At 37.9% G+C, this 21701-nt stretch overlaps 2 protein-coding genes across 2 annotated transcripts in view; one reads left to right on the top strand and one right to left on the bottom strand.

Annotated features, from left to right (window-relative positions):
* dbndd1 (dysbindin domain containing 1) overlaps positions 1–658 on the bottom strand; it is a 13839-nt gene extending 13181 nt beyond the window's left edge. Inside the window, exon 1 of the mRNA XM_049474557.1 lies at positions 227–658. The gene's annotated coding sequence lies outside the window, so the exon portion shown is untranslated. The remainder of the gene's footprint in view (positions 1–226) is intronic.
* Positions 1–21701, top strand: part of nfat5a (nuclear factor of activated T cells 5a) — a 22466-nt gene extending 765 nt beyond the window's left edge. Inside the window, exons 2-13 of the mRNA XM_007244265.4 lie at positions 6607–6729; positions 8344–8920; positions 11384–11567; positions 11657–11847; positions 11947–12119; positions 12213–12347; positions 12461–12513; positions 12606–12738; positions 14620–14694; positions 14792–14916; positions 15018–17313; positions 17919–21701. Coding sequence (XP_007244327.4) covers positions 6607–6729; positions 8344–8920; positions 11384–11567; positions 11657–11847; positions 11947–12119; positions 12213–12347; positions 12461–12513; positions 12606–12738; positions 14620–14694; positions 14792–14916; positions 15018–17313; positions 17919–18139 — 4286 coding nt within the window. The 3' untranslated portion in view covers positions 18140–21701. The remainder of the gene's footprint in view (positions 1–6606; positions 6730–8343; positions 8921–11383; positions 11568–11656; positions 11848–11946; positions 12120–12212; positions 12348–12460; positions 12514–12605; positions 12739–14619; positions 14695–14791; positions 14917–15017; positions 17314–17918) is intronic.

Below are 21701 nucleotides of genomic sequence, written 5' to 3'. Positions count from 1 at the left end.
GTAGGCTAAATTATTGTATTAGGTAACTGTTAAAGGTAAAAGGTTCAAGTTACATGATTAAAAACCGTAGTTTATATATAGTTTTATAGTTTAATTTTTTATAACTATTTTAACTGCTATTTGCTCTTTTAACTGCTATTTAGAGTTTTTTTTCTAACAGTCGTGCATGTTTTTAATGCTCTCATTAAAAGTTAAGGAAATAACATGAAAAACATAAAAACATTACAAAAAAATGGTGTGCGCATGCGCAGAGCCTCAATGTAGCACATATCGATGGGTAGCACAACTCGACAGAACACCCTATACCGTGATCAGCAGGGCCGAGCTTAGACCTGAACCAAGCTTAAGTCGATCAGATCAGAGCTGCGTGCTGGAGAGCTCAGCTCAGTCCCGCGCTGTTTTAGAAGAAGGAAGTCGTGCGATTGCAGTCTTGAGCGTGTGCTCTTCGTGCCTTAAGTGTTGGACCAGCGCCAGCCATGTTAGTGTCTAACACAGGCCTGGGTTTTAGCATTAAAACAGTCCGAGCCTATGTGAACAGCTTTCCTGTCACAGCAGTGGCTCTAGCCACTGGTTTGTTTATTTTGGTCTGTTAAAGGCGTGCCTGATAAAGTTTGGGTCTGACATTGACTGAGCTGTGGTGATAGTAGTAGTAGTACAGGCACTGCTGTGGACTGAGCTGTAGCTGGCGTTAGAGGCCCACTTTCATATCTTGAGAATTGGCACATGGTGTTGTTTTAATTGAGCATTAATTGACATTTATATTAGTGCTGTCACGCGAACAATTTGGAAACAAAATATGCTTGTTTTGACTGTTCTGTCCATTGTGTCAAAATTTCCATTTGAATTAACCATAAAGAAAATGCTTATAATGCTCATTTTTTCTACAAAAACAAACAAAAGCATTCATACCCCCTGATCACATTTTGTCATCTTACAACCACAATCTTGAATGTATTTTATTAAGATTTTACGTCATAGACCAGCACAAAGTATCACATTATTGTGAAGTGGAACAAACATGATACATGGTTTTCAGCCCCTTTATATGAATACTTAGTAGAGTCAACTTTCGCTGCAATTACATCCACACGTTTTTTGGAGGTATGTCTCTTGAAACTGAGAAACTGAGCCATGTTGTAGGTCTTTTTCAGCCTCCAACAACTTTGACCAGGGCTCTCATTGCTAGAACTGTTATTTGGGGCGAACAACTATCTATCGGTAGGTTTGCAGTTGTAGAATCCTTTTTTCATTTTTGGATGATGGTCTGAACAGTGCTAGCTGGGATGCTTAAAGCTTGGGATGTGTTTTCATTCCATTTTACAATTATGTGCTATCTTGTGCTGGAGTATTACCTTAGGTCTCAATAAAATACATTTACAGCTTGTGGTTGAAAGATGAAAAAATGTGAAAAAGGTCAAGGGTAATAATACAGTTTGGTGTTTTTCCTTTGTACAGTAACAGCTTCTATTGTTCTGCAAATGTTTTACAGTAGATTTGATGGTATATGGCTATGAGCGTATGAGAGAGGCCAGGTACTGATAATGGATGGTCAGTTATAGATTATTCTAGAGTTAATGGCTGAAGTTCCAGCATTCTAGGGATGTCCATACATTTAAATGTACATTTAAATGTACATTTATCCCTCTATGCATAGGTTCTCCAGAGTGTTCCTGTTTTATTGGCAGTGCTTTTTATGGTGATTAAACATAACATGAGTGTCTGAACATATTTTCATGTAACAGGTTGTATGTTGTATGGTTAGAGCTTTATTATTGTAAAATCATAAACTGTGTTTGGTGGTGGTGAATGTGTGTGGAGTATAAAACTTCTATTTTACTTGCTGTCTACAGTTTGTGTAGAGCTGAGTACAGAGCGGAAGCAAAGGTCTGAAAGGAAACAAAGCAAAAAAAAAAAAAAAGGTGCACTTGTACAGGAAGGCTACATACACTAGCAGACGTACCTGTGTTAGGTTTTGCTTTTCCACTGCTCCGTTTCCTTATTTATAAGTTTGAATTCTGAATTGAATGAGTGGAACAACCACTTCCTGTGACTGTTTAGTGAAGCACCTGTTCTCTTCTATTAAATTACCTCTTACTATGTGTAGACATGTTCCTAATTCAGCATCGAGAGCTGTACTTCTAACCTTACAAACCCCTTTCACCAGATTTAATCCCCATATTATAAAATGCAGCCCGAGGAGAATGGGATGATTCTTTAATCTCTCTGTAGTCAAGGGACACATAGTGACAGAATAGCTGGAATGTGGATCATGTGGCCTGCCAACCTGCCTGACTTTAGTTTCAGCTCAGGCACCTGGTTCTCTATTCACCCAGCACTGCCATAGTGTTAGGAGTGCCAAAGCAGGTAGGATCTGATTTCGCCACTCTCTGCTTGTTCAAAACACCATGTGCTCAGCACTCGTAGCCAGAAACACTTCTGTTTTGTATTTGTTGTGACTTTGTAAAAGCACTTACATTTGTTTTTTATTAGTTCTGAATGATGATGTGTTTTAGCAACAATCATTAACAATTTACATATTAATACAAAGTGTAGCACCTATGGATTATCTCCTACACAGAATGCATGGAAATAATGATCCAGTGATCATTGAAGTGATCAGCTGTTGAAGTGATTCCTCTTGTAGCTATTTTTGGCTTATGGTGCAAGTGTGGCTAGACTAAACTAATATATATATATATATATAATATACTTTCCAGTCCTCATATATGATCAACTGTATATCATTATCTGTGAGGAGCTACAACATATAATGGAAATTATTATTGTCTGCATTTACCTTCAGTTAATAGCATCTGTTCTGTCTATTTATGTATGCATGCATGTGCAGATTAAGAAAACTGAAAGAAATCAGAGTAACTGTATATACATACACTGAGTAATCCAAATACTGGGCAAATATCCACCTCACAACTTTACAATACATATCTTATAACAGACGTTTTTTCCAAAGCGACTTCCGAGTAATGATGTACATTTGAAATCTCTCCTGATCTGATTTTAATTAAATATGTCAGGCCTTTTTCTGATCTAAGCAGTCCAGTTATGATCAGATTTGATGGTGTGTTCTAATCACTTTAGCTTGGTGTCATTTCTAAATTGTATGCTTCAGTTCAACTGTATGTATGTAATGTAATTGATTTTCATTACATGTTACTAGTGTAATCTACCTCTGTCAAGCTCTGGTCTGTGATATCTTTGATTTATGATGAGTTGTTTTTATTTGTCATTGTACGTGGTCACACCAGAGCTTTGCAAATGTGCAGTCTTTCCCTTAACAGCATGTTGGCAAAAAAGCTGGCAAACCCAAACACATTACATCACTAATTATTTATCAAACAGAGCCTGACATTCAAAACTCTGTTCATCCCTTACTTTTATTATGGCTATGACTAACGATGCATTTTTGATTCAGCAGTAAAGGGGAAGCACACACTGAAATTCATGAGATCATTTTATAAATGAGAGAAATGTTGCAGTGTTTCTAGGTTCTGGGGTTGTCATGTTTGGAGTTTTGAAGTGAATTTTCTTGTTAACTGTTCTAATGTTACCTCACCTCCTAGAGACTTCAGTTACAGACTTCTTTCAGTTACATGTGATGGCATTTTGTATGACCTGTAGGAAAAAAATAATTTAGGTTAATTTCTCAGATAACATATTTCTTTTGTGCATGTGGTTGGGACTTTATCCAGGCATCCAGGTGTTTGGCCTAAAATTGGCTGTATTATTTGTAAGAATTTTCCCACATGACATTGTCCATTGAGAATCAGTCATAAGTCATATTGTAACGGGTGTTTGGATAGTAGGCTAGTTGCTCAGTAAGTGTTTATTTAATGATGAAATTATGAAATGCTGAGGCTGTTCAGTGTGTTCTCTCTTGGGGAATATTGTTTGTCTGCTGTGCTGTCTTTGAATTCTCTTCTTGTGCACATATTCACTAGGCTGAAAAGCAAAACAGGGTTGTTAAGATTTGACTTAGGCCTATGGTTTGAGGCACTGCCCAAAAACCTGTGGGAGACGATCAGCCTCTTGCGCTTAATAATGCCCTGACCACAAAACACAAAAGTGTTAGGTCCTAAAAACTTTGCCTCACAATTTCACACTTATTTTTCACTAAATTATTTGCGAAAGGTTAGTGAATTGGGCAGCTGATTAAAATCATATGGACTAGTTATTTTAGTTACCATGGTAACAACCCCCCACCCCTGCTCATTGCTTTTTTTTCACCTGTTCAAAAAGACAAACAACAAAACAGTAATCATGTTTGAATTGGTGTGTCGTCTGTGTCAAATGAAGGGTAAAGCAGAGATAATAAATCCTTCCCAACTTGACTTTACTGTTTATCATGGTTATTTTCCACCCAATTTTTCCAAATAAGAGGATTCTGTTATCAGCACAGGCCTACGCTAAAGACCAGCTTTTGTCTGCTGAATGAAATAGGAGCTTGATGTAATGTCTAAACAGTGTAACTTTTCAAACTGTATCATTCACTCCACAGTTTATACAGTCCATATATGGCAAGTCATTTCCAAAATCAGCTCATTTAGTCATAGATTTGATGTTTTGTTAAAATGTCTGCAGGTATTTTATTTCTTGTCCTGTTTGTTTTGGTCTGATTTGCTCTGACTAAAATCCTAAAAAAAAAAAATTAGACACTGTAACAAACATATACACTGAATATCTACAGCACCTGAATTTGGATGAAAATACTGAGACTCTATACACAAATGTCCAGATCATTTAGAAAATGTGGGTCTCCAGCAGTGTTTTTATAAAAATCTTTTCATCATTTCAAAGACTTTTTGTCTTGTTAAATCTGACTTGCCCTCTGTCTGCCCCCAAACATTGTGTGAGGCAGGTTGTGGTGTGAATATGATCCAATTGGTCCAGATAATTACTACAGCTATGATTAAATGCCATCTAAATTGCACAGAAGCATGCACAAGACCAGAACACATGAACTTCTTCCTGTATTTACTTCATTACTCCTGTCCTTTTGACCTCCACACTTCCCCTGAACTGCGATTACACACAAGCGGAAAATGTGTATCTTTTTGAGACATCCTCTCGTCTTGTGGGCATGTCTTTGTTTATATTTAGACATTTGTTTACAAGAGACTTTGTATAACTTGGATTAGTAGGTTTCGTGAGCCAGAGAATGCATTAATGGGAATATGACTAGCTGACAGGTGCAAATCTTTGCAAAGACCACATTTGATAGTTAATTCATTTTTGTTTTGAAAGAAAGAGCAAATGTTCATTATAATTTGCCATTGACTGTACAGAAACCCAAGACTGTACCTAACCCTTTCATGAAAACTGATAAAAACCTACAGTAACATTTATAGAGGCGTAAACTCTACATTTTTAGTTGTATTAAGTTTATTACAACTGGGGCTTGTTGAATAAAGCCTTTGTAAATGTTTCTGAAAGTCTGTCCGTTGTTATAAAATCTTTTATAGGTATCTTGTAGCCTTACAAAGATTCCCTACAGTCAAATATCACCCTTCTATTTCAGTACTCTGACTCAGATTGGTAGTTCCATTTTATAGTGAAGTGATGATGCTTAACTGCATGTCTGATGATCAACATAAGCATTGTTGCATCAGCCAGTTGTGTTTCTTTGTAAAAAAAAAAAAAAAAAAAAAAAGTGCACAGACACAGGCTAGTTACTGAAATGTAGACGGCACAGTGTGTGTGTGTGTGGTAATTTTCAGTCTCATTTTCAGTCACACTCCCACAAGTCAAACACAGTTTCTAACATTTTGACTATTATTTAAACTAAATTAGGCAGGTGCATAAATTTGGGCATCCCAACAGAAAAATTACATCAATATTTAGTAGATCCTGCAGAAATAACAGCCTCTAAACGCTTCCTATAGCTTCCTATTTTTCTTTATCATCTCCAGTTCAGCCAGGTTTCCGAGCATAAACAGCCCGTTTTAAATCACACCACAGATTTTCAATAATATTCAGATCTGGGGACTGAGATGATCATTCCAGAACGTTGTGCTTGTTCCTCTGCATGAATGCTTTGGTAGATTTTGAGCAGTGTTTAGGGTCGTTGTCTTGTTGAAGTGTCCAGCCTTGGTGTGACATCAACTTTGTCACTGATTGTTAAACATTGTTTTCAAGAATCTGCTGATATTGTTGTGTTGTTAATGCTGTGTTCTTTTTCCACCATGCACACCGCCCTCCAAATAACTCATAGTTTTAGTGCGCTGAATAGTTGAACGATGCACAAAGGCACCATCTGCAGCAAGATGATGATGTAGGTCTTTGGAGCTGGCCTGTGGGTTCACTATGACTGTTCTCACCATCCTTCTCCTCTGCTTATCTGAGATTGTACTTTGCCTGCCACTGAACTAGAACTGTGCCTGTGGTCTTCCATTTCCTTCCATGGTCTTCCAGTCTTAAAAACTGATATACACTACCTAATCCTACTGATGTTTTTGAAAGGCTTCTAAAGGGGGAAGTATATTTAAATTAAAAGTAGCAGAAGTATTTTTTGTTTTTGTTTTAATGAGGAAATACCACGCTGTCTTGTGGTTTAAGAACAAATTATAATTTTCCTTATGCATTTTTCAGAATCCGTGTATGACCTTCTCCCTAAAGAACTGCAGCTTCCCCCCACCACACAGGACAAACACACCATGAGCCAGAAGAGCGGTGGAGAGGCAGGTCCTCTTCCCTCTGCAGCCCTGGCCTCAGGTAAGCTATGTTTTATGCTGCCTCACTGCACCATCTTTTCTCCTCAGTTGATTTAAAAGACAGATTCATTAGATTTTCCTCTTTCAATCGAGTTTTGATCACTTGTTTCACTCTGTCTTGCCCACTTCGTACGAGTTCAGGTTGCATGTTAATGTTCTTCTTGCCACTTGCTGACATTTTAATTATTGTTTTTTTTAATTGTTTTATTTCATTTATGATACTGCTTGCTGTATTATTTTAACTTGCCCATTTATTCATGACATACCCATTAAGGTTTCAAAATGTGTATATAGATATCTAGACTTACCTAAAATACTTGCAGACTTAAAATGTGCTGTTCATTTTTTTAAGCAGTGTTTAAGTTACCTCTAGAACCACCAGAATGTTTAAAGAATTTCCTGTTATTGCTCTCACTGAGCAGAAGTTGTTTCCTGGTTTTTGCCCAGACTGCTTTCTGGCATGTGCCCACCAAAGGCATATTATGGTTGAGGTGGCCTAAAAACTTAAAAACTTAAAAAAAAAAAAAAAAAAAAACTAAATCATTTTTGTCAATTTTTGCTTTTTAAAAGTGTTACAGTAGAAGCCTAACTTGGGGCTTTTCTTTTGTTATTTTCCCCTTTTAGTAAACTGATCTCTTGTCTAATCATTAGAATCAGTGCAGTGGGGCAAGGTGAAGTGCTTGCTATTTTCTGTTTTAAAAGAAACAGACATATAGTGAGGCTGCCCAGGCAAATCTGTGCTGCTGCAAACTGTAATAATGAAATCAACGCTTAAATTGTAAATGTAAAGCTGGGACACCATGATTATAAAGCTGGCCTTTTGAATTTTTGACCCCTATTTTATGTTTTTGGTACCATGTGCTTTTGTTAGCAATAGCACTTTGGCATTTATGCTACTGTGGTGAATTTACTGATTTATTGATTTGAGCACAAATGACTGATTGACCAAATTGCTGATATCAACATTGGATGATTCTTGAATGACCAGCACTTACTGCTCTTTTGCTGTCATTTGTCGTTTTTATTCCAGGGTGTTCCCTCTGAAACAGGGAGAGTCTGCTTATAAAATGGTCTGCAGTTCTCTGCTTCGTAGGTCAGAAGCTTGTTTATTCTGTCTCCATGGCTACGCTCAGTCCCAACCAAATACTCCAATTGGCATGCAGTATTTGACACCTGGCACACCTGAGAATTATAATTGAACAGCATTTGTTTTTTAAAAGCTGTGTAGATTAGAACTGTCCTTTATTAAAAGACAGCAGCCATACATGCTCTGTATGTCTGCATGTTTTCTTACCAAATTTTAAATGGCCCAGGATTTCAGATTTTTAAACATTAGGACCATAGACTGTAAAGCATTAATGATTTAAAACAGAAAATTCTGTGTAAAAACATGTATTCTTAGTTAATTAAAAGGAAAAAGACATAATACATGAAAACATTAATAATACATAATGATAGCACTTATTTTTCTATATTTTTATTTGGAAATTGTGGTCTTAAGGCATGGGGGGGAAATTGCCAACACATTATTATGCACAAGTTCACTGCTTGATCGGGACTGCTAGCCAGATGTATTAACAATAATTATTAACCCTTTGCATTGTCCATACTACAGATGCTGCCACTGCCTCCACTTCCCCTGGAGGGCACAGCAGTGCACTTCCTGCCTCTACCTGTGCCAGCATTCACTCTGCTACTTCAGCTCCAGAGCAGTCTTCCAGGCTCCATGGATGTATCCCTGCAGAGGTGCTGGGAGTGGAGCCTGGTCCAGCCTCTGCCATCAGTGGGGCTGCTGCAGGCGATGGTGTTGGGGTACCAGCCCATCAGAACCAGATGACCCCGTCAAAACGGCGGACCGTCCTGAATATCTCGCCGCCTCCAGAAGACCTGCTGGATGACAGCCGTATGTCCTGCCAGGACGAGCTGGTTCCCAATCCAGACTCGGAGCAGAGCAGCAGCATTTGGATGGATGACTCTGTGTCTAACTTCAGCATGCTGAGTAACAGTTCATACAATGACAATACCGAAGTACCCCGCAAATCCCGGAAGCGTACACCTCGCCAACGGCCAGGCCCAAAACCTGTAGCCAGGGATGAAGCAACCATGGATGTGTTTGATGCAGACAGTGCAAAAGCGCCGCACTTTGTGCTTTCCCAACTTGGCTCAGAAGCAAAGGGCAATCTCAAAGGAAGGTCCGTTCTTTTCAAGATTAAATTTGCTGTAAACATTTAAAGCACTTAAAAAGCAGCAACCTGTTACCATTCATAATATTAATAATTATCATCATTAATCCTAATCCTAATAAAATAAATACTCTGTGTAGGCAACAAACAGAATAATGCAAAGGTAATGATCCATCCAGGATCGTGGTAACATTCAAGCTGCAGTGCAGAGACACTCTGGCAGTGGATCATGGAAACATACAAGCCATGATACAAATCACATGCAAAACCTTTGAAACAATGTACCTATCCATTGACTTAATGCAAAACAGGAGTTATCCAGAGTGATTAATCAACAGATTGATTAATCAACAGTATTTTTATTACAAGAGTGGGGTGAATGATGCAGAGAGTCATGTAAAATGAATGTAAAAACCCTCAGGCAGCAAAATGTAAAGTTGTAAAGAAAAGTCACATTCAACTGATATTACAATAAACATGCAAACAATACAAAAATATAACAAATCCAGTGTACAGCAGCCCGTTTACGCCAGTGTTGTACTTAACAGGGGATGAACTTCCTGACACTGTCTCACATCTTCTACGAATAGGCCTTTCTTGCTAAAAGAAAACTCTTTATTTTGCAATTATTACACATCATTAGGAACACATTGAAATCATTTGCATTTTGTATGAAGTATGATTGTGAAACACAGTTGAGCCATTGATTTTTATTAGTTCTGTCTTTAAATTTGTGACTTTTGCCCTGCTACTGGAATGTAAATTCTGATTGGTTCTGTTTTAAAGTGTTAAAGTGTTTCTTTGTTCTGCTTCCTAGCTGAAATAGAGAATGATAATTTGTCCTGTGAGTTTGTGCCCAGAGGTCAGAGTCTGTGTGGTTAGGGAAAATAATTTCTTTTAATAGGTTGCTGAACTAAATTAAAAAGAGTCAGGGCATCACCGTTGAGAAAACAGATTCTAAATATCTTCAGTGGGCTGGATTAGAACCTTTTTTTTGGCTGGTTTTGGCCCAAAGGCTGTATGTTTGACACCACCTCAGCATCTACATTCAGAATGCTCACCTTTGAAATTCCTTTACGAAGTATGTAATTTTTACTGTAAATTATTTGGCTGTATTTGAGGTCTTTACTCTGACAAGACTATTCCACAAAGTGCTCAATGAGCTGTTCCTTCCGAAATCTATGAATGTCCTTTCTGGATATTAAATTCTATCTCCACTCCAACTAGAGCTGGGCAATATCACAGTATTTTATTGTATTTTGATAAATAATGAGCACTGATGATATTGTGGATATCATCAGTGCATAAATAACACACCTACCTACTGCACATTTGTGCACTAATTTTTACACATTATGCCATTATGCATAGAAATCTTGTTTATCATGACCATTTCTTTAAATATTGGGATGCAGTACATTTGCCCAGGACTAACCTCAACCATCTATTTCACTAATAGATGGCTTAATTTTGTCTTAGGGCATATGCTGAGTGTGCTTAATGATCTGTGTTGTGTCAGGAACATTCTGAAAACATGAATGAAAATGTTGATGATGGCCAAGCAGACAACTAAACTAAATATTTTAACAATATTAATTACAGCTTTATATTCTTTATGAAATGAATAGCTAGGAAGGTTTAAAAGGTAGTTCAAACATGTAAATGCTTATTAAATTGATATGTAGTGTGGTTAGATTTTTATCTTTTTAATGTTCAAATTTAATTTTTAGTCGCTTCAGTGTTAGGATCAGCATTGTCTTTACACTTTAATGTCACTGTCAGACTAAAACCATGTATCTCTATTTAACTTTTGGGCAGTTGAATCTTGTTACATTATGTCAAAAGGAACAGACCATTTAAAATGTGTTTTTTTTTAAAAGAACAGACCATTAAAAATGCTCAGAAATAACTTGGAATAAAATTGTTTTCCATGACTTTTAGGGCTGCATGATATATTGTTTAAGCGTTAATATTGCAATGTACACATGCTCAGTAGTCACATTGCAGGACGTGCAATGTTAAAAATTACATTTAAAAAACACATTTTTAAACTTTATTGCTGCCTACAAATAAAAAAAAAAAAAACTGTTCTCATTATGCATGACAATGTTACCAGGTTAATGATTTTATCTACTCAATAGCATTTATTTTACTACAATCATTGATGCACAGATTATTAACATCATGACATAAAAAAATTGATGTCTAGAAATTTGGTAAAAAAAAAAAAATCTTTTTTTTTTTTTTTTTATATTGTTATATACATTAAAGAACAACAAAACATTGCAATTTTTACCGATGTCCTGCATCTCTTATGGTTTTTTCCTCTCTTTTAAAGTTGTTACTTTGGAGATACAAAGCTTTAGCTTCACAATAGGCAACAAAGACAGTGTGTCTTTTTATGCCATGCCCAAATACATAATCGCTCTCTCTCTCCTTCTTTTTTTTTTTTTTTTTTTTTTTGTTTGGCAGCACCCTGGAGGTGTCTGGGAGTCAGAAAGGGAGCATTCTTTCAACACAGTATCCACAGAAGAGTGAAGGAAAGGAGCTGAAGATTCTGGTCCAGCCTGAAACGCAGCACAGAGCACGATACCTTACAGAGGGGAGCAGAGGATCTGTCAAAGACCGCACACAACAAGGCTTTCCTACAGTTAAAGTAAGAATTAAGAAACTGAGTTTTGGCAAGTGGAACAAAACTCTGAATGTGGAAATGGGTATTCATTGTTTTCTGTCCTTTTGTTTCAGTTGGAAGGTGTGACAGAACCTGTTGTACTCCAAGTGTTTGTCGCTAATGACGCTGGACGTATAAAGCCTCATGGCTTTTATCAAGCCTGTAGAGTGACCGGGCGCAACACGACAGCCTGTAAGGAGGTGGATATTGAAGGGACCACAGTTATTGAAGTAAATCTTGAGCCCAGCAACTCCATGACATTAGCGTAAGAAGAATAGTTTTTTTCTTGTAAAGCAGCTCTTTAATATATTTTATAGGAAGGTATTGTGCAGTGCTGGAATTAAAGTAGGGTTTCTCTCTGCAGAGTTGACTGTGTTGGCATACTGAAACTGAGGAATGCAGATGTGGAAGCTCGAATAGGTGTCGCTGGATCCAAAAAGAAGAGCACTCGAGCTCGTTTGGCATTTAGAGTCAACATCCCAAGACCAGATGGCTCTGTTCTAACTCTACAGACCCCTTCTTCACCAATTCTCTGTAGTAGGTGTAATCTAGGCCGGCCTAAAAACAGCTAAGCTTTAAAAAAAAAGTTATTTATTGATTTTTAATGATTTTGTTTGTTTTATTGTTTAGCTCAGCCTGCCGGAGTGCCTGAAATTCTCAAGAAGAGTCTTCACAGCTGTCCAGTGACTGGAGGAGAAGAGATATTTATTATTGGCAAGAACTTCCTCAAGGGGACCAAAGTTATTTTTCAGGAAAATGCTGCAGGTATTGCTAAAATGACTTGGTGGTGGTAGTTTCTTACTTGGCCCAGGCATGTTCACTTGTGGTTTATTTTCTGTATAAAGCACTAATAAAACAAAATTCTGTGTTTGTCTCAGATGATAACTCATGGCAGGCTGAAGCAGAGATTGACATGGAGCTTTTCCATCAAGTAGGTACAGCAGGCCCAGTAATGGGTCATGTTTTCAGTTCTAATGGTAAATGCTTATTTTTAAACTCATTTATGTTTCTAATTTCACTTAGAATCACTTAGTGGTGAAGGTCCCTCCTTTTCACGACTTGACTGTGACCTCCCCTGTGTCAGTTGGGATATGTGTGGTAACGAACGCAGGGAGAACACATGAACTGCAGCCTTTCACGTACACTCCACAGCCAGGTTTGTAGAGAGATTAAATATTACATATTAAAAAAAAACTTAGTAAAGGTGCTTTTCTAAACCCCAGTTTTACCTTGGAGTCGTTTGAAGGTTGAATGTCAGTTTTTGTTTCTATTACAACCATTGATCAGCCATAAATTGAGCACTATCTGTCTAGTATTAACACCATGCTCTGGCCAAGTCGTCTAAATACCATAAACTGTTTTTTTTTGTCAAAGTGACTCATTTTCATTTTCATGTTTAATACAGTACTAGTTAAGTGTGGACACACTTTCTCGTTCAATGGGTTTATTTTTTTCCTGCATTGTAAATAAATGACTGAACTCATCAAGATTTCAAGTAACACATAAGGTTTATCATAACATATTTTATTGTCTTTGCCACTGCACTTGTGGATACTTTCAAAGTTCTTTAATTTTTTCAGATTTACTGACCATCATTGCTTATAGTATTTTTTTTTTTTTTTAAAGTTGAGTAGTTCTTGCCATAATAAGGATTAGAACATTACTCAAATAGGGTTTTTTACAAGTGGCAAGAAATTGAAGTAATTACCAATTGAGAAGTTCAGCACAGCTGTTAACTGAAAGCCATACCACTGACTGAAAAAATGGCAAGATGTGCAAAGCTGTAATCTAAGCAAGAGCTGCCTACTTTAAACACATTCTGGTTTGTAAAACACTTTTTTGTTCACTTATTAATCAATTTTAATATTACTCTACAATGCAGAAATTATTTTAAATAATGAAAAAACACTAAATTTAAGGTGTGTCTTAACTTTTGACTAGTACTGTATAATACATAAAGATAAAGCTAATGAGTATTTTTCACTTGACTATCTGTGCTAATGTTATGACTGATCAGTGTATTCTTGCTTTGTAAATAAAAACACACCAATAAGTTAAACATTAAGATCACCCACCTAATACCCTGATAGTCATGTGGGCTCACTTTACAGAACCTAGCTGCCCTGCAGTATCTGTCACTGACATTATCAGACCTTATAACTCCTGTCAGTTGGAAAGTGAATTCACCATGAATCTGACACAGATCTAGCGCACCCCACAGGTAAACGGTGTTCAGGTAATTGGCCATCCAAGTGATGTAAAAGAACACAGTACTCTTTAGACCAGGTGACCTACTTCCATTGTGCCAAAATTCAGTCAAGAGGCTTGTGTTCCCCCCCATCTTCTTTTGGAGTAGGACAGGTTGTCAGCATGGACCCTCTGATTGGTAGGAAGCTGCTTAGCAGTGTATGAGGCACCCTGTTGTGTGGTATTCCTACTGTAAAGATCATTAAACATTTTTTTGAAACTTGTGTTGCAGTAACCTTTATGTTGGTTCTACCTAGATAGGACAGACTTTGTTGCTCTCACACTTTGATAAGCACTCCCTGCAGATCGGACTACATGCATGAAACACAGGATAATCAATATTATTTGCTTATTTGATAAGTGGTCTTACTGTTTTTCTCATTGGTGTAAATTTGTCTCATATCCCGTATCAATATCAATATGGAATTCTCACATTCAGTAGTCATTTTAATAGGTTTCCCTGCCATAAAAGTAAGAGGGTGTTTGCTTCGTTTTGATTTTTTTCTATTTTGTATATGTTTAATATGCTTAAATGTTTTGAAAACTTAAAAAAAAAAATATATATATTTTGTCGACAAATGGACATGGGGAAACACAAAACGGTTACATTATTATTTTATTTATTAAAAGGAAAAAGTTATCTGATGCCAGTACCATAAATATTTTTCCCAGCAATATGAAAGAGTAGAATCCAATGTTAGGAAGCAATTGTGTGACAAATATGCAATGCATATGCATTGTATGGTGTTGTGTGATGCAGTATTGATTTATTATTTTTTTTTTTTTTAAGAAAAAACTGATATTTCTGTGAAGTCAGAATTGCCATCAACAGGCAAACCTTGCAACTTTGAAGACCAGGTGACAGGTAGAAATAAGTCTGATCATACTATGCATTCTTTATGTTGAATTAAAAGATTAGCTGGATGTATTCACCCTTTGTTTCAACTGTGTTTTGCTTGTAGCAATGCAAACCGGGGCCAGTAGTCTTAACAATACCTTGATGGCCCCAGTGATATCGATCGTCAAACGTGAAGAAGTCACTCCAATGGAAGTCTCTACCAACCCATCAGCATGCAACATTTTTAAGGTTGGCTATATGCATTATGTTACTAAAGTTCCACTGTAATATGGAATTATTGTTTGACTGCAGTTCCTAAATTAATTTCTTAAATTTCTTATTGTATGCAGCCTGCAGAGGTCCTTAATTCAAACCAACAGATTTTGGAAATCACCACGGTCCTTCCCACAAGCAGCAAATCCTTTCCTAGCCCTGTGCCTCTACCCTCCGTTGATGCGCAACAGTCAGCACCCCCAATTTTTGTACCCCCTGAGCCCCTTACTACTATTCAGAAACAAGACATCTCTCCCACGACATCCTTTCAAGTGTCCTTGTCAGAAGACACTACAGTTCTTCAGCCCGTGCCGCCCCAGGTCCCTCAGCAGTTCTTGCGGGAAACTCCAGAGACTCTCTCTCCAGAAGACAACAGTCCGGACGGAACAGGGATGGTGGTTGTAGGGATAGAGTCAAGGCCTCCTGCATCCCAGCAACCCCAGGTCCAGACCCTTCTGCCCCAGGATGAGGTGGCACAGCTAGAAAGAGCAGTGAGGGAGTTGCAAGAACAACAACAACTGAACTCTGTGCTTTATGGTCCAACACCTTCTGCTGAAAGTCTCCAGCAGCATGTCCAGGAGAACATGAACAGTTTAAGATTGGGTGGAAATGAGAACACAATGACCAACCAGCAACAGCAGCAACAAGAACACAGCATATTAGAGAATCTGCAGCAACAGCATCAGAAGGCACTAGTCGATCTCCAGCATCAGCAAACGGTTCTGGAAAATCTGCAGCAGCAACAAAAGGTCTTGGAGAATCTTCAGCAGCATGCTCTAGGAAATCTGCAGCAGCAACAATCGCATCAGAATGTTTTGGAAAACCTGCAGCACCAGAAAGTTCTTGAGAACATTCAGCAGCAGAACTCTTTGGTGAACATGCAACACCAGAAAGTACTTGATAATCTGCAACAGCAGCAGCAACATCACGAACATCTAGAGAAACTTCAACAAGAGCAACAGCAGGAGGTCTTGGAAAATCTTCAGAAGCAGTTACAATCAGAGCTTCTGCAACCACTCATTCCTATGCAGTGCACACCAAGTTTTTCTGGAGTACCACAGAATCAAATATCTGAGCATCAGGGTACCACGCAAACAGATGGTACTATGTCACAGCCAGCTGATGGTTTCCTCCAGAACTCATCCCAGCAGCCTCAGCAGCAAGCGCTTTTCCAGCAGGCAGGAGGGCTACTGACTATTCAGACGTCCAGCTTCCTTCAGCAGTCACCTTCCCAGTCCTCACCTCCTCAGCAGTTATTTCAGAGTCACGCCCCTCTGACTGATGCACAGAACCCACAGACAGCACTCTTTGGCACTTCCAAGACTACCCAAGTCCAACCAGCTTTGTTTTCGAATACTATGACACTGTTAACAAGCACCAGCTTACCTTCTGAGCAACAGACTCCCTCAACCACGCTTTTCATTTCACAGGGGGTTCTTCCTGCACAAATAACAGCCGACAATACCCAGAACCAACAGCAACAACAAATCGCTTTCCTCACGCCCATACAGACGTCTGGTTCGGCACCCCAGACAGTCTCGCTTTTTCAGGGACAACCCCAGTTGTCTGCACCAATGGAACAACAACAGTCTCCGCAGCCACAGCAAATACAAACACCTCAGCAAGCCTCCATTTTCCAGAGTATGTCTACAATAACCCAAAGCCAGGGTCAGCAACAACCACAGACTGGCTTACTCTTCTGTACAACCCCTATTAACCCACAAGACCTGCCACAGACTCTCCTATTCAGCAGTCAGAACCAGGGTCCAATTGGTGGTGACCCACTTCCACAGAATATATTTCAGGACCAGCAGCCCATGCAAGTAGTTCCAAGCTCTGTGAATGTGACAGCAGATAGTTCCACGAACCAATCTACAGTTCCTCCGTCCCAGTCAACACCAAGTCAACAAATTCTCTTCCCCCCAGCCAGTGTGGTCAGTGTGGCCCAGCAGGATGCGTCAGAGCCCATGTCTTTCCAAGATGAGAGCTCTGTTGTGGATGACTCGTCCACCAATATGCCTTCAACTCAGTCAGGACTTTTTCAGGACCAGCAGCCTATGCAGGTTGTCCCCAGCGCCAGTAATGTTGCATCTGTATCTTCTACAGACCAATCCTCTGTCAACATCTTTTTGCCCCAGGCAGCCATTTCAGCACTACAAAGTGGTGTAGGCACTCAAGAGTTACCTCAGGCTGCCACAGCAGCATCCATTTTTAGTGGGCAGGGTGGGGTGGCCATTGGAGGTTTGCAGAGCTCTTCCTCCACATCCAGTCAACAGAATCCTGATCCACTCTTTCAGACAGCGTTGGGGAGCACCCTGAACCAGCCTGTTCAGGCAGGGCAACCAGGCTTGTTTCTGTTTGAAATCCCCACAGGTAAGTCCTCTTTGATACATTTTGTAACCTAGGGAATATAGCACTTTAGTTTTGGAACATTTTATTCATTTCTATGGAGAGAGCTGCCACATGTTGTGGTGCGTGATTGGCTGTGTTGCATCGAATGCAGCCTCGCCATATGGCTAAACAGTTCAGTAGAGCTCAACTTTATACGAATGAGTATGGTCGTGTGCTGTTTCTAGCCAATTGAAAAGTAGTCTGGTACCTCACAGATTTACAACCCTCACACCCACAGCAAGCACCTTTCAAACATGCAAGAAAGGCTATTAACATCAGAATCTGGATTTACAGAATTATAGATTTAAATAATACCACCACCTCAAGATTATTTTGTTGCTTCACGTCCATTCATAAACGTCACAGACACAAGCGTGAGAACTCGTCTGACAAAGTGCATTGTAGAAACGTGTAAGTGGACTCGTACTGTTAAGCACCTTCAGACATGCACAGTGACCCAGAACTTTTAGAGACATTACCCAGAGGAGATATCTGTGTGATTGCAAATTTCCAGATCAGTTGTGCTGTTTTTTTTTTCTTCTTTTTTTTAAAAGTCTCATTAGGTCTTCTTTTGCTTTGTTTTCCAGAGTGTGGTCAACTTTTAAATTCTCCAGGTCCTGCACTGGCAGATCAGCTTGTGAACATGGGGCATCCTAGTTCAGATCACAACCAGAGCCAGCTTCAGAATAGTGCACAGATTCAGACTTTACTGGACCAGTCCAGCAATCTTGATGAGAAGATTGATGAACTACTAGAACGGTTTCAGGAACAAGGGAAGACACTCCCCAGGGATTTCTTGGAGCAGTAATGATGAATTGAAAGATCACCTTGGTGAGCCTGCTTAAGCTCTATTTTGAGCTTATAAGTGTAAATGTGATGTTATGAAATCTGGAGTGTCTGCATTTTAAAAAACAAAAACAAAAAAAGCCTTTAACATTTTTTGTCCATGTAGGCTGTTACAGGTGGATGTAATCATGGTTCGTTCTCATGGGGACCATTAGGGATCCGGCCAATGAATGTCCTGGCAAATCAGCATCTATAAAAATCAGTGATCTATAGAACTATTTAATATCTAAGCATCATGTTGTTGTTTTTCTCCAATTTGTCTTTGCTATTAGACACTATTATCCATCTTACTAAGAGAAACTGACAACTTGAACCACTTAGATCCAACAAATTGGACCGATATATTGTCTATGAATTTTTAGATGATATGTTTAGCACTTTATTGAGCTTCTAAAATGAGACACTCCATTTTAGCTTTCAAGCCATTTGCATCCACCTGTTTGCCTGTGTCTGTCTGTTTTAAAGTCTTTAGAGAGGCTTTCCCAGAATGGTCTCTCTTTTTTTTTTTTTTTTTAATACAGTCATATTTACTCTTCATTTTCATAATAACTTGTTTAACAAGCCATGATCATTATACATTTTTATTGTCATGATTGTACAGCATTCATCTGTCCTGATCCGTAAGATGTGTAACATTTACTGTATATAAATATAAATTTGTATGTAGTCAAGATATTTTTTTTTGTTGTTTCATCTAATGCATTTTATAAAGAAGAGACCCATCTTTAGTCATTCCTGTCAGGGATGTGTACCATCACTGGTGTAGAGTATGTTAACATTGGTGTCAGCTTAGCCTCGCTGATTAGCCTGAAAGTTGCAAGCTTTCAGTTTGTAAAGCTGCTTGTGGTTTTATTGTGGTAAATCTGGCATAGAATAACTTTAGTGGGTAGAGACAACATGATGAACATCTACCAGAATGCTTAAGTGACAGTGCCAAGGACTGAAATCAAAACCATCAGTGGATCATGATCCAGTTGCTTATCAATAATAGGCTGTACTTGTTGTTACTGTTATTCTTACTGTTATTTTATATTGTCACTGGCCATTGGAAAACTAAGTAACTCAAAAACAGCACCTTTACAGGAGGAGAGATAAAACCTTGTTAACTTACAACAGTCAAAAGAGTAAAAAGTGTTTTTCAGGTCAATTCGCAGGATATCTATAAATACATTCTTCAATACATTTTGAGTGTAAGGGACTGCTTGTGTGTTTAAATTAAAAATCATTTTAATTGGAAGGTGACTATATGCTCAAGAGATTTAAGTAGTTAAATTGGAAAGCTTGCAGGTTCTCAGGTTTTAGGTCAGCCAAACAGACTATACACATGCATGCCCTTGACATAGTGTGTAAAGTTTATGTATGTTTTGTGTGTTAACTAGTAGCAAATAGAGCATATTAATATTTGTACTCTGTTACATGAAGATCGGTCCATGTTTTTTATATTAAATGTATTAGATGTACTTTTCCAATTGGCTGGCTGCTGAAAATAACATTCATTAATGTGAAGGGTAGATGGGTCATCAATTCTTTCATTGTTTTTTTCTGACTTGGTAAATGAAGTTTTACAGGGTTCATTCTCAACACATTGGCATAGTGGTGTTGCATTGTTTACATTAATAACCATTGTTTTACCATTGTGTAACATTTAGACTGATTATTAGTAAAGAACTCATTCCTAAAGCTTGGCTCTTAGACATTTTGGCCACTTCCTAGAAGACAGTTTTCACAAATATGTCTGTTTGTGTCACATATCTTTATTTTACTCACATCCATCCATATGTTTACATCACCCATTGTTATATATTTTGAAGAACCAATACCATGTTAAACATCAATTTGCATCATTTTATTTCTAGAAGTAAAGTTAAACGTTTGTTTAAAGAAATGTAAATTCTCCCAAATGTGCTTTATATAATCAATTATTTATCTTGACCATTAACTATTTCCCTTATTTGTCCAACATCACTGTATAGATATTTGTTTTCTAATTATGTATTTAATGTTTGTTACAAACTCTGTACAAAGAAGCCTAACTTTTTAGTTGTGGTGTGTGTTTGTTCTTCTGTGTGATATTGGTTTGTAGAACATGTGCTGTCTTTGTAGTAAAGTGTAATCTCTCACCTGTATTAAGTGAGCCATACATACAGTATTTTTGTAAGACTGAAATTACTAAATGTACTATGTACATTTTTAAATCATTGAACTTTGTGTCCCTTCTGCAGTACTGTACTTCATACATCATGTCAATGGGGAGAAAATTCGCCCCCATCACTGTGCTATGAAGGAGGCGTTCTGTGTGGCTCGTGGAGCTGAATTACTGGCAGTCTAAGACATGAAAAAAGGAGAGGTTTTTACAGAGTATATAGGCTAATGCTTTGGAAGATATGTTCCATACTAAGCCATATAAACAAATCAGTAACTCTGATTTCAGAGTGAAAGAATGTGCTTTTACCTCATGATGTAAGAATATTCACACTACATCTAACTAAGGACCAATTAAGATGACAACTTTTCTCTCAGAATATGGCAGCAGAACTCTTTATGTCTTTTTGAATGATATATGGATGATATCTGTGAGTTCCTGTTTTTTTGAGTACTGATGTTCCAGCTTAGGTCAAAATACTGTCATACTGTACGTGCAACCGAAAACAAGCAGAAACAGAACAAAAACAGAACATTTCTGCGCAATCCATCATTGTAAGAACTACTTAAACTACTTAAACTGTTGTTAGGATGCGCAGATATTTATTCTACTCTCCATTGTATTGTGCTATTTTTATTGGAAGTACTTTGTGCCTTTGCAAGCCGTTTCCCCTTACTTCTAAAGTACCTTTGTAACTAATTACACATTTTGGGGTTTGTAGTTAAACTTTAAAGTGATCCAAAAGTTAAAAACTGCAAGATTTCTAATGATATGTGTAGTTTGTCTCGTCTAAGTGTTGTTTACAGATCCATCAAATGCAGAAGTGCATTTGAGCTTTATATCATTAAACTGCTATGCAGCTCAACCATTTATTATCTTTTTCTTTCCTTTTTTTTTTCCCTTTTCCCCCCCGTTTAATTTAATGATTGGTTGTTGCCTCCTGAGATTTGCCAAAAAAGGTACAAAACAGAAAAAAAGACAGTACTTTTGATAGTGATCTCATAAAAAAGGCACAGTGAAGTAACAGATAAAAAAATTTAAACAACAACCTTAGAGCGCTTTCCCCACTCACCAGCAGTTTGTGTGCTCTGTGTATGAGTGTGAATGTTTTGAGTGCTTCTTACAACTCATTTTCATTCTTAATATGCATTTTTTACTATGATTTGCTTTTGTTTGATGTGAATAATATTCTTCACTTTTGAAGTCATAGGTTTAACAGTTTACTTTTGAGTGTGTCTAAGTATCGTGTGAAGATTCATGTGAAGTAACATTTAACATATAAATATACTTGTATTTTGCTTTAAATCAGTACATTTGTATACTCTTGCAGTTCTATTTCTGTAAAACGTGCTGCTATCTATATGAATAAAGATAGACCTGA

The sequence above is a fragment of the Astyanax mexicanus genome, chromosome 2 (genome assembly GCF_023375975.1).
Source record: "Astyanax mexicanus isolate ESR-SI-001 chromosome 2, AstMex3_surface, whole genome shotgun sequence".
Lineage (NCBI taxonomy): Eukaryota > Metazoa > Chordata > Actinopteri > Characiformes > Acestrorhamphidae > Astyanax > Astyanax mexicanus.
This window is presented reverse-complemented; position numbering and strand designations above follow the sequence as displayed.